Consider the following 14,098-nt stretch of genomic DNA (forward strand, 5'->3'; position numbering starts at 1 on the left):
CGGCTGGAGGCCGAGTTTTCCCCATCTGCAGGAACGCCACCACCCTCAAGGGATGGTAGTGTCAAGCTGCGTGATGAGAACAATAATTAAGCAAACAGACTGCTTCTCAAGAGTCAACGTATATCAATTCTCAAATCGGGAGTGTCAAGCTAATCAAGCAAGAAACCTACTTTTCAAGAATCAACGTATATCAATACTCAATTGTAGTGTCAAGCTGATGATACAATAATCAAGCAAACAGACTGCTTGTCAAGAGTCAACGTACATCAAGTCTCAAATGGAGTGTAAAGCCGCGAGTGATGATAAAAATAATCATGCAAACAGACTGCTTGTCAAGAGTCAACGTACATCAATACTCTAATAATCATAGTGTCAAGCTGATGATAAAATAATCAAGCAAACAGACTGCTTGTCAAGAGTCAACGTATATCAATTCTCAAGTGTAGTGTAAAGCTGATGACAAAAATAATCAAGCCAACAGACTGCTTGTAAAGAGTCAACGTATATCAATACTGAAATGTAGTGTCAAGCTGATGACAAAAATAATCAAGCAAACAGACGGCTTGTAAAGAGTCAACGTATATCAATTCTCAAATGTAGTGTCAAGCTCATGATAAAAAATAATCAAGCAAACAGACGGCTTGTAAAGAGTCAGCGTATGTCAATCCTCAAATGTAGTCTCAAGCTATTCCAGGGTGCGACAGAGCTGATGAGAAATATAATCAAGCAAACAGGCAGCTTGTCAAGGGTCAACTCGTGTTTGAATTGCATACTTATCAAATGTCTTCGTCTGTTTTACAAAATTATTGAGCCGAGAAGGAAAGACGACGAACTTTGTGCTGCTTTGCACTCTTGTTCTTCTCATACCTGTGAACTTTGTGCCGCTTTGCACTCTTGTTCTTCTCATATCTGTGTTTATCCATGCTCCAGATTGCATGCCGCAGCTCGTCAACTGAAAATGCACATACAGGTCGACAGAGTGAAAACAGAACAATAATGATATGGTCAAAAACTCGAGTGTTGAGCCAACGTAATCCTGGATTAAAAAAATTGAAAATCGAAATGTTACGAGTTATGATCAACTAACCACGAATGTAACCATGTATGCATTCAGCTAGTGCGACCACAGTGTCAGGTCGTTCAATGTCTCAGTACCCCTTGTCAGTTTTCCGCCATGGTGGTCCGCTGATTAGACTGTATTATGATCTGGTTACATTCTGTATCATCAAAATGATGTAATCCATGATGATGTAATGCATGATGATGTAATGCATAATGACGTAATGCATAGTTTGCAATGCCACGGCACTAGTCTAGAATGGTTCCCTCCTTCTAACCCGGCAAATAGTTGACTACTAGCATGGTGGCTATTTTGACTGCCTAGCACGCACAGTGGATAACGCTGCAGTTGTCGCCGCAACATGGCTAATATGCACCCGCTTCGATTCCATGCCTGCATACATCTGAGTGCAATAATTAAAATAGTCTTACGTTCTGGTGTCGCTGGATCCTCTCCTTCCCAGTCCAAGTACTTAAGTGATCCACCCAACTTCGGGCAAACGCCAACAGCAGGACCACTGCAAGCCGACACAGGTAAATACACAAACAGAAGTACACTACAGTCAACTTCGCTAATAACGACTTCGGGTATAAGGCCAAAACAAAAAATAGGCTTGTTTCCGGTCGGCAACCCCTCAAAAAGGAGACTCGGTCGGCCGGAATGAAACTTTTTTTGAATACTTTTTTTGGTTCCTCAATCGTTGCGGTGTTGATGGACAAGAGCACCTACACATGTACATTGTACATATATCATGGCAAGGATCAATGTCAGAGTTGACTCACTCACTGTTCTTCTACAGCATGTGGTGTATTCCTGTTTTCGTACATCCTGAGAAATTAAGCAAACAGTTCGAGTCCTTCCAGCTCCGTTACTCTAGCTCGTATCGACCCCATAGGTTTTCACGACAGCTGAAAAGCTCTGCTACCTTGTAGGTGTTTCGATTGTGGTATTCGGTTGAGATTTGACTGAGTTATGACTCGTTGAGTGCACTTGCACACATGGCATTGCCACCGTTTGTATACATTTGGGACCAAAAAAAGTTTCAGAATTTAAAAAAAAGTGACCGGAAACAAGGTCATTATTTGTTTTGGCCTAACGACAATTCGTGAATAATGACAGAATTTCCATGCCCAGAGCAAAGTCCCATCCCACTGGTATACATATAATGAGACTTCGGGTATAACGACACTTCGCGAATAAGGACACCTTTTTGATGCCCCGCAGAGTGTCGTTATAAGCGAAGTTGACTGTAGCTTATTTCTGCATTTTTTTATCTGCTCTTTCAAACGAAACGTCGAAACACACATCGGTGGAAGATTTCGCCTGAACATACACCAACATTACGAAGTGGTGTTCGCTCTGTACCAGAGAAACGTACCATATCCTCAACACGCTAAAATCACCATGCAATCTCAAGAAGCGCTCGGAAATGGTGTCCAAGGGCCGACACGAAAACAGTATTTTGTCTCCTCAAATACCACGGTGTCACCTTTAGAACGTTTCCACAGCCTCCTGCCTACATCAACCGCACACTTCGCTCAACCTCCTGCCCACACTAGCTATATAATATCTTGTACTCTTCGCTAACATCACATTGCTAGCTCTGTTATTACCTCTACAGCCTCTTGCCTACAACATCCAAACCTTGCTCACAACAACCTCCTGCCCACATCAGCCACACATTCTGCGCTACACTGCTAGCCCTGCCACTGCCTCTGCAGCCCCTGCCTACAACATTCACACACTCTGCACACAGCCTTCTGCCTAAAATAACACCGCTAGCCCTGAAACCTATACAGCCCCCACTTTCACACACAGCTTTTCACACAGCTCTACAAGACCCACCAATACCTCTTTTGGCATATATACCAGCATGGCAAGTACCATCCTCATGTTGCCTGATGATTGCGAAAGCATGAAACTCAGAGTAGCGACTACTAGTAACTAGCAATGGTATTTGGATAAACCTTGTTTTAGTTCACACGTGTTGTTGGTCGACACTAGACGACAGCATGAAACAAGGTGGAGGACACTGTGTTCGGAAACAGTGACCTTTCTACAACCATCCACGGTTGGTACACCCCGGTCACAGTTTGCGAACACGGTATCCTCCACCTTATTTTACGCTGTTAACCAACAACATGCAGTGACTAGTAACTAACTAGCCTTACTTTGCCCTTGTTGCTCTGTGTATCTACGAATGTACTAAAATAATTCCTTCATCAAGCGAGCCTATGAGGTGTAGTTTCGCTAGGGACTGTAACGTTTTGCTGAAGTTTGCTACGTTCACTGGCCTTAAATTGACACAGTTGAGCTATGAGTACTACTTGGTCCGCGTCAGCAATATTGTCGCTTATCTTTCGACAATTTGAACTTCGACTTTGGACATCAACGCGTGCACTTGAAGTGATAATATTTGGTACGATGGACGGTACGGTATAGAATGACAACTAGCTAGGAGGAATTTATTGTCCAAGGAAGGGTTCATACTTTTTTCGGTCCTCCTCGTCGCTGCTCTCGGCGCTGGTGACAAATATTTTTGCTCGGGATCGACTCTCCTGCTTTTGCAAGCTCATCTCTCTTCCTCTCCGCTGCCTGGCTATTTTCTAAAGAGAAGTCGATCGTGACGGTCGCCTTCTCTATAGGACTTCGCGTAGGCAGCACGACAGCCTGTGTGGTTCAAATCAGACGCCGTTCTTTGCAAGATTTTATTTTTAACGACGACGACGACGCGTACAGTACTTGCAAATCTCCACGACGCACTGGATATTCCGAGCGTTGAGCTGGAGGTACGGGAGCTGCGATCTCAGTGATTCTCAGCTTGACGAGCGAGGTGAGCAATCTCGGCCGTTCAGCAAAAATGGAGCTGATTCCGAGTAGCCGATTACTTTCTTGTGGCTTGCGCTGCTCTTGCCTGCACAGCGTAACAAGATAATCTATTTTGATGCGGCGCTGTATCAATCAGAATCACCCACCCGTCGCTCACGAAATCGACTCGAACTCTAGCTAGACCTTTCAGGTACTAGTAAACTAACCTACTAACAAAAATTGGGATGAAATGGGCTGCCAAGTGAGCATTGGCGACATACAAACAAAGCTGAAAGATAAGCGACAATATCGCTGACGCGGACCAAGTACATAAGTTCAAATTTTCGTTTGGAATTAACTTTCGCTATATTCTTTAGCGGGCACGAAATAACTAAAGTTTGTACCAAACTAAAGTTGTTTTCTGAACGTTCGGGGTAACAGACCTCGACCAAAAGCGAAAATTGGTACGTAAAAAGCCTGCTGGTGGAGTGATCTAACGAAAGATTTTGTGAACGAAATGTTTCACTTATACAGTAGTTTGATAACCGCAATCAGTAATACAAGCTGGATCGACATTTGTGTACACTGTATTCATGTATTGTAAAACTGTGGAGACAATGTGCAATAAAACGATGAAAAATGTGAAGAAATTGTGTATAGAAAGAAAGGGATTCAAACAAGTTTTCGTACAACACTCATCAGGAATCTTCGTTGTACTAAAGGACACTGAAAACAAAATTGAACTATTATAGAAAATCTAAGTTAGAGAAATAACACTAAGAACAACAGCAGTGGAATTTACAAGTGTGAAATTTAACAATGAAAGCGAGAGCAATAACGAATGTGTGTACTAACACTAAACTTGCAACTGAAAAGTGAACAAAGAAGAGAAAGAAAGACCCCCCCCCCCCCCACAGTTTTACAATACATGAATACAGTGTACACAAATGTCGGTCCAGCTTGTATTACTGATTGCGGTTATCAAATTGTTGTCTCCTCGCCGTTTGTTCAAATATACAGTAGTTAATAATTAAAATTAAAATGATTCTTTATCGAGGAGCCTGCAATGATCTTGGATAGTTACAGGTGTACGGCATTGATATATCAGCTTCCCTGACCTATACTATAGTGAAGGATTGGTCTAAGACAAATCCAAGTGCCTGTACCCAAACTGAACACCCAGTCTACATTGTATGTACAACGAAATGGTGAAGCCATTGGTCTAAAACAACGCATACTTCGACGCTGCCTTGCATAGAATACATGGCCCAACTTCTGCGAAAACCAGGCTCAGGGTGAAAATCTTTTTTTTTTAAATGTTGTTTTGTAAAAAGGTTGTGTCTCGTAGACGCTCGAGTGCAGTGAAGTGGAACCAAAGAGACTCTCGCTTGTTTGAAGAAGTAGCAGTCATGGCAGGAAGGGTTTCAGCAGTCAGGAAAGTCAAAGGGCTTCCAGTAGAATATTCCCTGCTACTCCTCTAGTCACAACGAAGAGTTTTTGAGCTGATCGAACCGATTCCATCTCCTACATTCAGGGATGGCGAAATTTCTGCGCTAGCTGCTGCTTGCGGAAATGGTGAAGAAATCGTCTCCAGTTAGAGTCGTGATGGCGATAGCGAGGAGAACTTGGATGACATCGACCCAGCCAATTGAAGTACGGAGATACTAGCTGTTTCTGAGCCTCACGCAAAGGGAACACGCGCAGCAGAGCTCATACGTTTGCAGCAAGTTCACGAGGAAAAATGCTTGAAGCGCAGTGTGCAAACTGTTTTGAATTGAAGTCCTTGTCGATGAACTGTTACTGAATGCCAGGCGCGAGCAGATCGAGAGGCCCCCATTCACACAGGTCAGCATTGGTTGTAGGAAGGGAAGAATAGTACACAGACGATACTGCTTTCCGTCCATCTCCTGACCTACGTCGCTGTATTCCACTTATACAGGAAGCGATACATTTTTCGTCTTCTACGTTCAACCAGTGCTTCAAATACATCTCTCATCTTTTTTTCCCGGTCCCGAAATGGCTGAACCCGCCCCTAAACGTTTTGCTTTCGTGACCGATGCCGATGTAGACTCCGTGATAGCTGGTCGTACGCCGAAGAGTACAAAGGACAGTACGAAAATCTGGGTGTCTGTTTTACAAACATTCATGAAGAAATCTAGTTTGACGTTGGACCTAAAGAAATGCTCCAAAGATGACCTCTGCCATGTTCTATGTAAGTGTTACGGCGGAAAGCGGACGCACAAGTGTGACACGTACCAGTACAACTCGTACAAGGGATTCCGGTCAGGCGTACAGAGGCATTTAAATGATCTCGGACGTGATTTCAACATATACAAGGACCCAGAGTTTCGCCGCGCGAACGACACGTTCGACGGCATGAAGAAGCTGAAGATGGAATGTGAGATGAGCCCCATTGCTCACAAGGACATTATCATGGAAAGTGACATGAACAAGATTAACTACCTATTCAACACCAAGAAGGACGCCAAGTGCCTTGTACAGCAGGTGTGGTTCTATGTGACCCTCCAATTCGGCATCCGCGGCCGCGAATTGCAGAGCATCATGAGGAAGGCAGATCTTGTCTTCCTCAAAGACGACAATAGTGATGATTACATCAAGCTCGGTACGGACTTCGCGCAGAAGAATCACCAGCTCGGTGCCATTGCCGCTCCAGCCGGCCGCATCCAGAACGCAGGCCAAGTGTTTTCAGTGCATCGAATGATCAGTCATCTGCACCCAGAGTGCGACCGCCTGTTTCAATGACCAAAGTTAAGTTACTCTCCCCGTGAGAAGTACTGGTATACAAAGGCCCCAATTGGAAAGAACATGCTCGGCGACATCATGAAGACAATTTCAGCGGATGCCAGAACGTCGAAAACTTACACCAACCACTGCCTGAGGGCCTTCACCGTCAGCCACCTGAACGCGAAGAATGTCCCGGAACGGCACATTATGGCTATCACTGGGCACAAGAATGCCCATTCCTTGACCAGCTACTGCCGCCCAACGGAGGAGCAGGAACGAGGAATGGCAGCAGTTCTGGATGGTGAACAAGCGCCGCCTGCTACAGCATCATCAGTAGCGCCGACATCTGAGTTTGGGCGAAATTTGATTGATTTGTTTACTGACGTGCCGTGCCGACAGGCGCTAGTGACACCGCCGCACGTCCACAATCACCGAGCCTTGTTGATCTTCTTTTAGCTGACCCCGTGTGCAGCTCGTCGTCCACGCCGGCCGTGTCCAGTGTCCGTCCGTCGTCTACGCCCGTCCTGTCCAGTGTCCGTCCGTCTGCCGGCACAACTTCCAGTACTAGTAGTAGTACTGCGAGCGCCATTCTACTACCCAGCTATCCTGCTCCGCGACCACAATCACCGAGCCTTGATGATCTTCTTTTCGCTGACCCCGTGTGCAGCTCGTCGTCTACACCGGCCGTGTCCAGTGTCCTACCGTCTACCGGCACAACTTCCAGTATTAGTAGTAGTACTGCGAGCGCCGTGTCACTACCCAGCCATCCTGCTCCGGCCTCGTGTCCTGCTGGCGTCGTTGACCCTGATGTGGACGCCCTGATTGGAAGCTTGTCGCCAGCAGAGCTTCTCGCACTGGAGGCGCCGTCTGCGGCTGGTCCTATCCTGCGCAACGCTCAGTTAAATTTTGGATCTGGAAATAACGCCTCAGGAGCAGTTTTCAATTTTAATATTACCCTTCACTGAACACTACCACACATTTTGTTTTTTTCCAGTAAAAGGTACGCTATGATCTACACCTGTACCTGTAACAGAGACGCGCGCAGGTGAATTTTAGATCTGCAAATACTGTCTCTGTACCCGTGCACCTGTAACAGAGACGCGCGCAGGTGAATTTTAGATCTGCAAATACTGTCTCTCTAGCCGTTTTCAGGTTTCGTTTCACGATAATTATAGTATCACCAACTTCGCTTCACAGTGCGACACTGTAGCAGAATGGACCTCTTCGGGACCGAGTGAAGTTGATTGTATGACTCATATTCCTAATCCTTCGAAGCTGCATTGTGATTGCCGCTCTGATCAGGGCCTTGGTCTTTCTTGTGATCTTGCCGTCGGTGTCGACGCCTATTCCAATTTCCATGTAACTCTGCTTTGATCAGTATCACCAGTTAATTTTTTTCATAGTAACCTCTTTATTGATCTGCAGCTATTCCAGTGTGCGAGACGCGCAGCACATTTTTGGATGTTGAATTGTATTTTCCGTGCCCTACCTTGTTTCCCAGTTCATGCTGAAATAAATATTACCTGCCACTTTGAACTTGACATTATTCTGATCTTGCCTGGACCGAGCGCTGTAGTTCGCCGGGTGTGCCATAGGTGAATTGCCGAGTGAAGTTAGTTGTTCGGGTGCTGGGCCATGTATGAACCACGATCCTACACAGTTGCGTCGGGCATGCCGCTCTGATCTGGCCCTCGGCCATGCGAGTGATCATGGTGAAATAAATATTACCAGCCACTTTGAACTTGACATTATTCTGATCTTGCCTGGACCGAGCCCTGTAGTTCGCCGGGTGTGCCGTAGGTGAATTGCCGAGTGAAGTTAGTTGTTCGGGTGTTGGGCCATGTATGAACCACGATTAGGGCTGAAACGATCGTGGATTTTCACGTATCGATTACTCTTTAGCTTAACGATCGAGTAATCGATTATAATCGTTAGCAAATAGTGTCATAATTCTGTGCAAACATTACTCTGTTTCCACAAACTATGCCTTCTTAATACCAACAAATCTGCATTAGTGAAAGGGTAGCTCCGAAACATGGCAGTTTTGAAGTCAATGTAACCTCAGAACATGAACCATACCCCTGGCAACTGCATACTCCCAGCGGAAACGGATTCAAACTTCACAAAACGAGGGTTTACAGTACTTTCTGGACACAAATTTAAAAAACGCAAAATAATCGTAATCGGTAATCTAAACAATTGCTCGATCGTTAGAGATATCAAACGAGTACTCAATTATTCGCTATAATCGTTTCAGCCCTAACCACGATCCTACACAGTTGCGTCGGGCATGCCGCTCCGATGTGGCCCTCGGTCATGCGAGTGATCGTGCCCTCGGTCGAGACGCCCTCGGGCAAGATCACAGCGTCTTGCCCTCGCAACTGTGTAGGATTGTGTATTTATTCCTTCAGTCTGGTGGATCGCTCTTCATTTCTTTCCTGTGATAATAATTTTATGTTTTTTTTGAATTTTTTAACACAATACCCGCTTCTCCATTTCTTTGGATGGCAGTCATGAGTCAGTCAAGTGTCAAGTCGTCGGCGGAATAACGCGAGCTCCAGTGTAGGAGCAAACCCATTCCTAAACAATGCCCGTTTAGGGGTCGTCTGTAATTTTCGAAAAATTAAAAAATCCGTCCTCGTGCAAAATTGTCTCTGACCCACCCACCCACCCCCATTTTTCCCAATTTTTTTTTGATTTTTACCGATGCCCAGCTCGAAAATAAGAACTCCTGACTCCATGTTTTCTGACTGCACCTACGTCAAGTACTAGTAGCTAAGTACAGTGAGTAGTAGGGCTACCAACGGCCATGAACGTCCTACAACTACATGACAAGTCTGAAAGGGTTATGTATATCATAGTAGATACTGGTGTTTGCGACAATCGATCCTACACTACGTCTACAGTACAATACACAGTCATGTCAGTGCAACAAGTGTATGAAAGTCCCGGCCTGGAGCAAAAAAAAAGGTACGAAAAATCAAAAAATTTAATTTCGCCAGCACTCTTGACCACCCACCCCCTTTTTGCCTGAGGACGGATTTTTTAATTTTTCGAAAAACACGGACGACCCCTTACCGCCATATTGCCAGGTGTGTCTTTACCACCATATTTACCCTGGTGTGTTCGAGATACTTTTAATGCCACTATGAGTCAACCCACACCTGTAAACCCTGAACTCCCATGCCCAGTGGAAGCTGAAAATGGGAAAAAGTGAAATTTTGTGAAATTTCACCCTAAGCCTGATCACAAGTTTCGCAGATTCTGGGCCACAGTCGCGCTTTGCTACAGTCCGTTTCAAAAAGATTTACAACCCTGGCGATCGCCCGCGGAGTTTGGCGTCTTACCGTATGAGCACTCTAGCGCTGCCTGGAAAAACTCACTGTGAACTCGAAGAAATATTCCGCGCGAAAGCAGGAAAAATGACAACTCACTCACGTTGACACAGTCATGGACGTACGTCTGGTTTGCAACAAACGAGTTCTTCCTCGTATCGATAATGGAGTCAGAGAGGACATGTCGAAACGAAAGTGTTGACGAGCGGCATGGGTCCCAATTCGTTTTGTGACCAAAATAGTTTCTTTGAGCTGCGATGCAATTTACTCACCGTGTGACGAAAACGACATCGACACGGACTCATTCCCAAGGCCATGACTTGGCAAAGCTATCCGTGTGACTTCGACGACATTTTGAGAAAAACAGACGCTTGTGAACGCTGATAGAAGACGGCGTTGACTGCTAAATTCAAATAAATTGGCGATCTTGAAATACTAAAAATAAATCTCAAAAAGCTACAGCGCGATGACCGTTCCATATTCACTCACACCATTGCAGTGTTGTGGGTGTGTTCACATGGCGTGAGCCAGTCAAGTGTCAGTCAGTTCGGCAGGAAGCGCGACCTCCAACAACAACGGTCGTTTGGTGCAGACATCTTCTTTGTCTTGTACCAGCTTGATCACCAAAACAATGAAAAAAAGTTTGACTTGAGGATAGATTGGGATTTGAACTCACAACTTCATGGTCAGCAGACAGCATTCATAACCACAAGGCCAAAAAGGAAAGGATAAATCGTGGGTTTTGATAAAAAATCGATACTGGCTTCCTGAGCAAATTGTAAACCATGGGAAAAGGCCGGAAACCTGGCCGAAATTCTAACTCCTTAACGGTTGGTCCAATTGTTCCGAAACCTTCACAGAACAATTTGCCGTGTCCTAACAAGCCATTCTATGTACTTTGTTGTCCAAATTTCCCTTATCTTCATACTTTTTAAGACCCAAACCTGATTGTAAATCTTTTTGAAACAGACTATAACTCCATGATGTATGCAAAGCTCTGCATCAATGAGTAATGGCAAGAAGGCACAAAAAAAATAGCTACAGTGCGTTTTTTTATAACAGACCATTGTCGATTTGGATTTTTTAGTTTGTTCTCATTCCAAATTTGAAATTTTTTCTTCACAGCTGTGTTTGTGTGGGTCTTGGATCGAAGAAAATTGAGTTTGGGAGTCGGAATAATAATAATTGTCAAAGTTAGATATTCGGCCGGGTTTCGGCTGGAAATCCGGTTTTAAATGGTTTTCAGTGGATTTTGATTTTTTTAACGGAAGTTTTAGCCAGGAAAGCTCATCACTTGCATGGTACCAGGCATGAGTTCGAATCCAGTACAGTTCATCTTGATTCTTTTCTTTTTCGGTATACTGTAGTACAGCGCATGCATGTACATGTACATGCACATGGCTGTGCAGTTGTGCACTGCTGTCTGCAGTTCTCCTAACCTTTGTAGGAAACCAGTGAGTCGTGGCTTTTCACGACTTATTGTGGCAAACTGTACTGAATAATTCAAGTCCTGTATTGCAACTAGCTCAATAAATCAAAACATTCCAGCATGCATGTAGGAAACTTCCCTCGATCACTGAAAGAATGCAGTGAAAATTCAAACACCACAACAAATCACAAAGGCAATTCACACAGCTCCCATAAAGAGACTAACAAAAAGGAAGCATGAGCAGTTTTACAAACACACAAACACACACAATGCAAATAGGTCACAGTTGTGTCCGGTTCAACATCTGCGAATAGTAGAAGACCAGCGAGGAACGAAACGGCCCCAATAATTCCGTGTTTTGCGTTGCACTTGTGACGACAGTATTACACAGTGAACAGATGTGCTAGGACAGCCGACGACGTATATCATCGTTGGCGCCGGCCTCCAGTCACGAACACATCGGCGCAGTTTTTCACGAATCTGTCCCGTCCACCAGTATGCAGAACAATAACGCGCTTGCCTTTACCTGATGGTGCTTCATTTGGTTGCTTGCCTATACACTCCTGTCACCATTGTCGTACCACCTCCTAGTACCTGTGTGACGCGCATTGACCCACGTCTCATCCAGGTATGTCTCACAGGTAGCGATGCCGCCATGACACAATCCTGTGCTGTTCCATCATTTTTTGTGTGATACCTCTGGTCTTGCCACACTGGAATCCCATGGAACGCAACATTTTCCAAGAGCTAGTTTTGCTCATGTCTGGAAAATCGTCGATGGTTTCTCTGCAGCGAGCAGGAACTTTGTCCAGTGTTGGGTCCTCCTTCGCAGCATAGAATCCGTAAATTATTTCTTATACAGTCCAAAGCAAATCCGTCAGGGTTGAGTGGTTTCATGGCACGAGTCTCACATCGGGGACTGTCACTCTCGTTGCCTTCATCACTGGAGACAGACAAGGCCAACGCAGCACGCTGATTTTCGCCGTCAGCATCCCTGGTACATCTGTTCATGGTGGAAATGCTGACGCCACACGCAACAGCAGCATGACGAATGGAATACTTGGGACCGATGCCCAGCCATTGTTCTCCTCGTCTTCGCAACAAATTGTAAAACAGACACCACCATGTACCATGGCCCGTTCGCGTTTTGTTATAATTATGTGGCATGTTGAGAGAACAAGTTGCCACGAACGAAAAGACACTCGAGAAAAAGCAAAATAGGGTCACAGAGCAGTCAGCAACAAAATGATTCCTCCGGCCACGAGGCAACTCTGAACAAGATGGCGAAATGCCACGAGTCACACCTGGTTTTTCGAATTTCGCGCGCAGATTTTTGTGACGCAACTCGCATGACATTTTCTCAAAAGTGTCCTTGAGTACGTTCTCAAGGTTTTCAGAGTCTATTATAAAAAAACGCACTGTAGAGGGAAAAGAGAAAGCCAAAGAGGAGTCTAGATGGAAAAGGAAAGGAAAGAAAGAAAAAGCCTTGCTTGTCACCCATAATCAGCACAACCCGATGGCCTATGGCCGTATTCTCTCTTGAACACTAACTACTTCATTATCCAATCAAGCCATCTAAAACATACAAGTATTACTATTAGAGCAATCAAGAGTACAATCGATGCATAACTATTACTTACAGTGTTGGCAACTGAAATCCGACCCCCTTGGCGGCGCGTCGCGCCGCCAAGGGGGTCGGATTTCAGTTGCCAACACTGTACATGGCCACACAACACATAATCATTATTACGACGTTGTACAGTTTGTACTCTTGATTGCTCGAAATTAAAATTTAATTGCTCTCTCCAGGTTGAATTTTCTTACCTGAGTATCGTTACGTTTTCTCTGCTGCTAGTCGCTCGTTCAGAGCGGGTCTCCAGTCTCGGCTTCAACCCAGTTTCCGCAGAACGTCGCCTTGTTGCCTGACAGCAACCCATGATAACTTCTGCTCTTTCTTAGATTAGAAAATTCATGAACTGCAAAGGACGAATCCAAAGACCAAACTTGCTCTCTTTCTCTTCCTCGTATCTCTTGAAGTGTTCAGTTACGCTCGAATCTATCAACTGCCTCGTTTTCCCGTGATGGGATCGGTGTTATACTGAGCGAGACAGAGAGTGCATGGCGCGCGGCGACAACATACAGTGTATGCCATGATAATGGCCGAAGATACGAAAGTTTATGGTGGTACCGTGTGTCTGTCTGTCAGTGTGTGCTTTCTAATTCTACGTCGTTCAGTGTGTGCTGGCTACATTTCAGTGTGGGCGAAGAACGCAGTATGGATGCATGCATGACACTGTACTACGACACATGTCATGTACATGACATCGCTCTAGTCTAGATGCTCTGATCTGTGAGGGCGAGGGCGATGCAAACGGGAAACGTCTGAAGAAAAAATTGACTGTCATCACCAGGATTCGTACCACTACCAGGGACCTTGGCTTGTAGCCAGCGATACTCTAACCACAGGCACAGCTACAGAGCTATGGTGTAGCTGTCATCCCAGCACTGGCAGCAGAGGCCGCTCCACATTTTCAGGCCTCGCAACTCACAATTCCTGTGAATCCAAACAGGGGGGGGGGGGGGGGGGATGCCAAGAACGAAAGAAAAGTGCTACACTACAGCCTACACAGGATTGTACCCGCAGTTTAATCTTTATTTCGTTCTTGGCACACACTATACAGTGTAAACTTCATCATAGTTTGCATTATTACTCAGAATTGA

At 45.1% G+C, this 14,098-nt stretch overlaps 1 protein-coding gene across 1 annotated transcript; it reads right to left on the bottom strand.

Annotated features, from left to right (window-relative positions):
• Positions 1 to 763: 763 nt before the first annotated feature.
• On the bottom strand, positions 764 to 13,416 carry LOC135830469 (uncharacterized). The gene is made up of 3 exons (XM_065342718.1): positions 13,202 to 13,416; positions 1,492 to 1,577; positions 764 to 952 (listed from the first exon to the last, which is right to left on the bottom strand). The coding sequence occupies exons 1-3, from the start codon at positions 13,312 to 13,314 to the stop codon at positions 804 to 806; spliced, it is 348 nt and encodes a 115-aa protein (XP_065198790.1). The 5' UTR covers positions 13,315 to 13,416; the 3' UTR covers positions 764 to 803.
• Positions 13,417 to 14,098: the final 682 nt, after the last annotated feature.

The sequence above is a fragment of the Sycon ciliatum genome, unplaced genomic scaffold, assembly GCF_964019385.1.
Source record: "Sycon ciliatum unplaced genomic scaffold, ocSycCili1.1 SCAFFOLD_2071, whole genome shotgun sequence".
Classification (NCBI taxonomy): domain Eukaryota; kingdom Metazoa; phylum Porifera; class Calcarea; order Leucosolenida; family Sycettidae; genus Sycon; species Sycon ciliatum.

Coding starts and splice junctions, on each gene's coding strand:
- LOC135830469 (XM_065342718.1), bottom strand. CDS start 13,314: ATGGGTTGCTGTCAGGCAACAAGGCGACGTTCTGCGGAAACTGGGTTG. Junction 1,578..13,201: donor GAAAACGTAACGATACTCAG/GTAAGAAAATTC, acceptor GTCGGCTTGCAG/TGGTCCTGCTGTTGGCGTTT. Junction 953..1,491: donor GGATCCAGCGACACCAGAAC/GTAAGACTATTT, acceptor GTGCATTTTCAG/TTGACGAGCTGCGGCATGCA.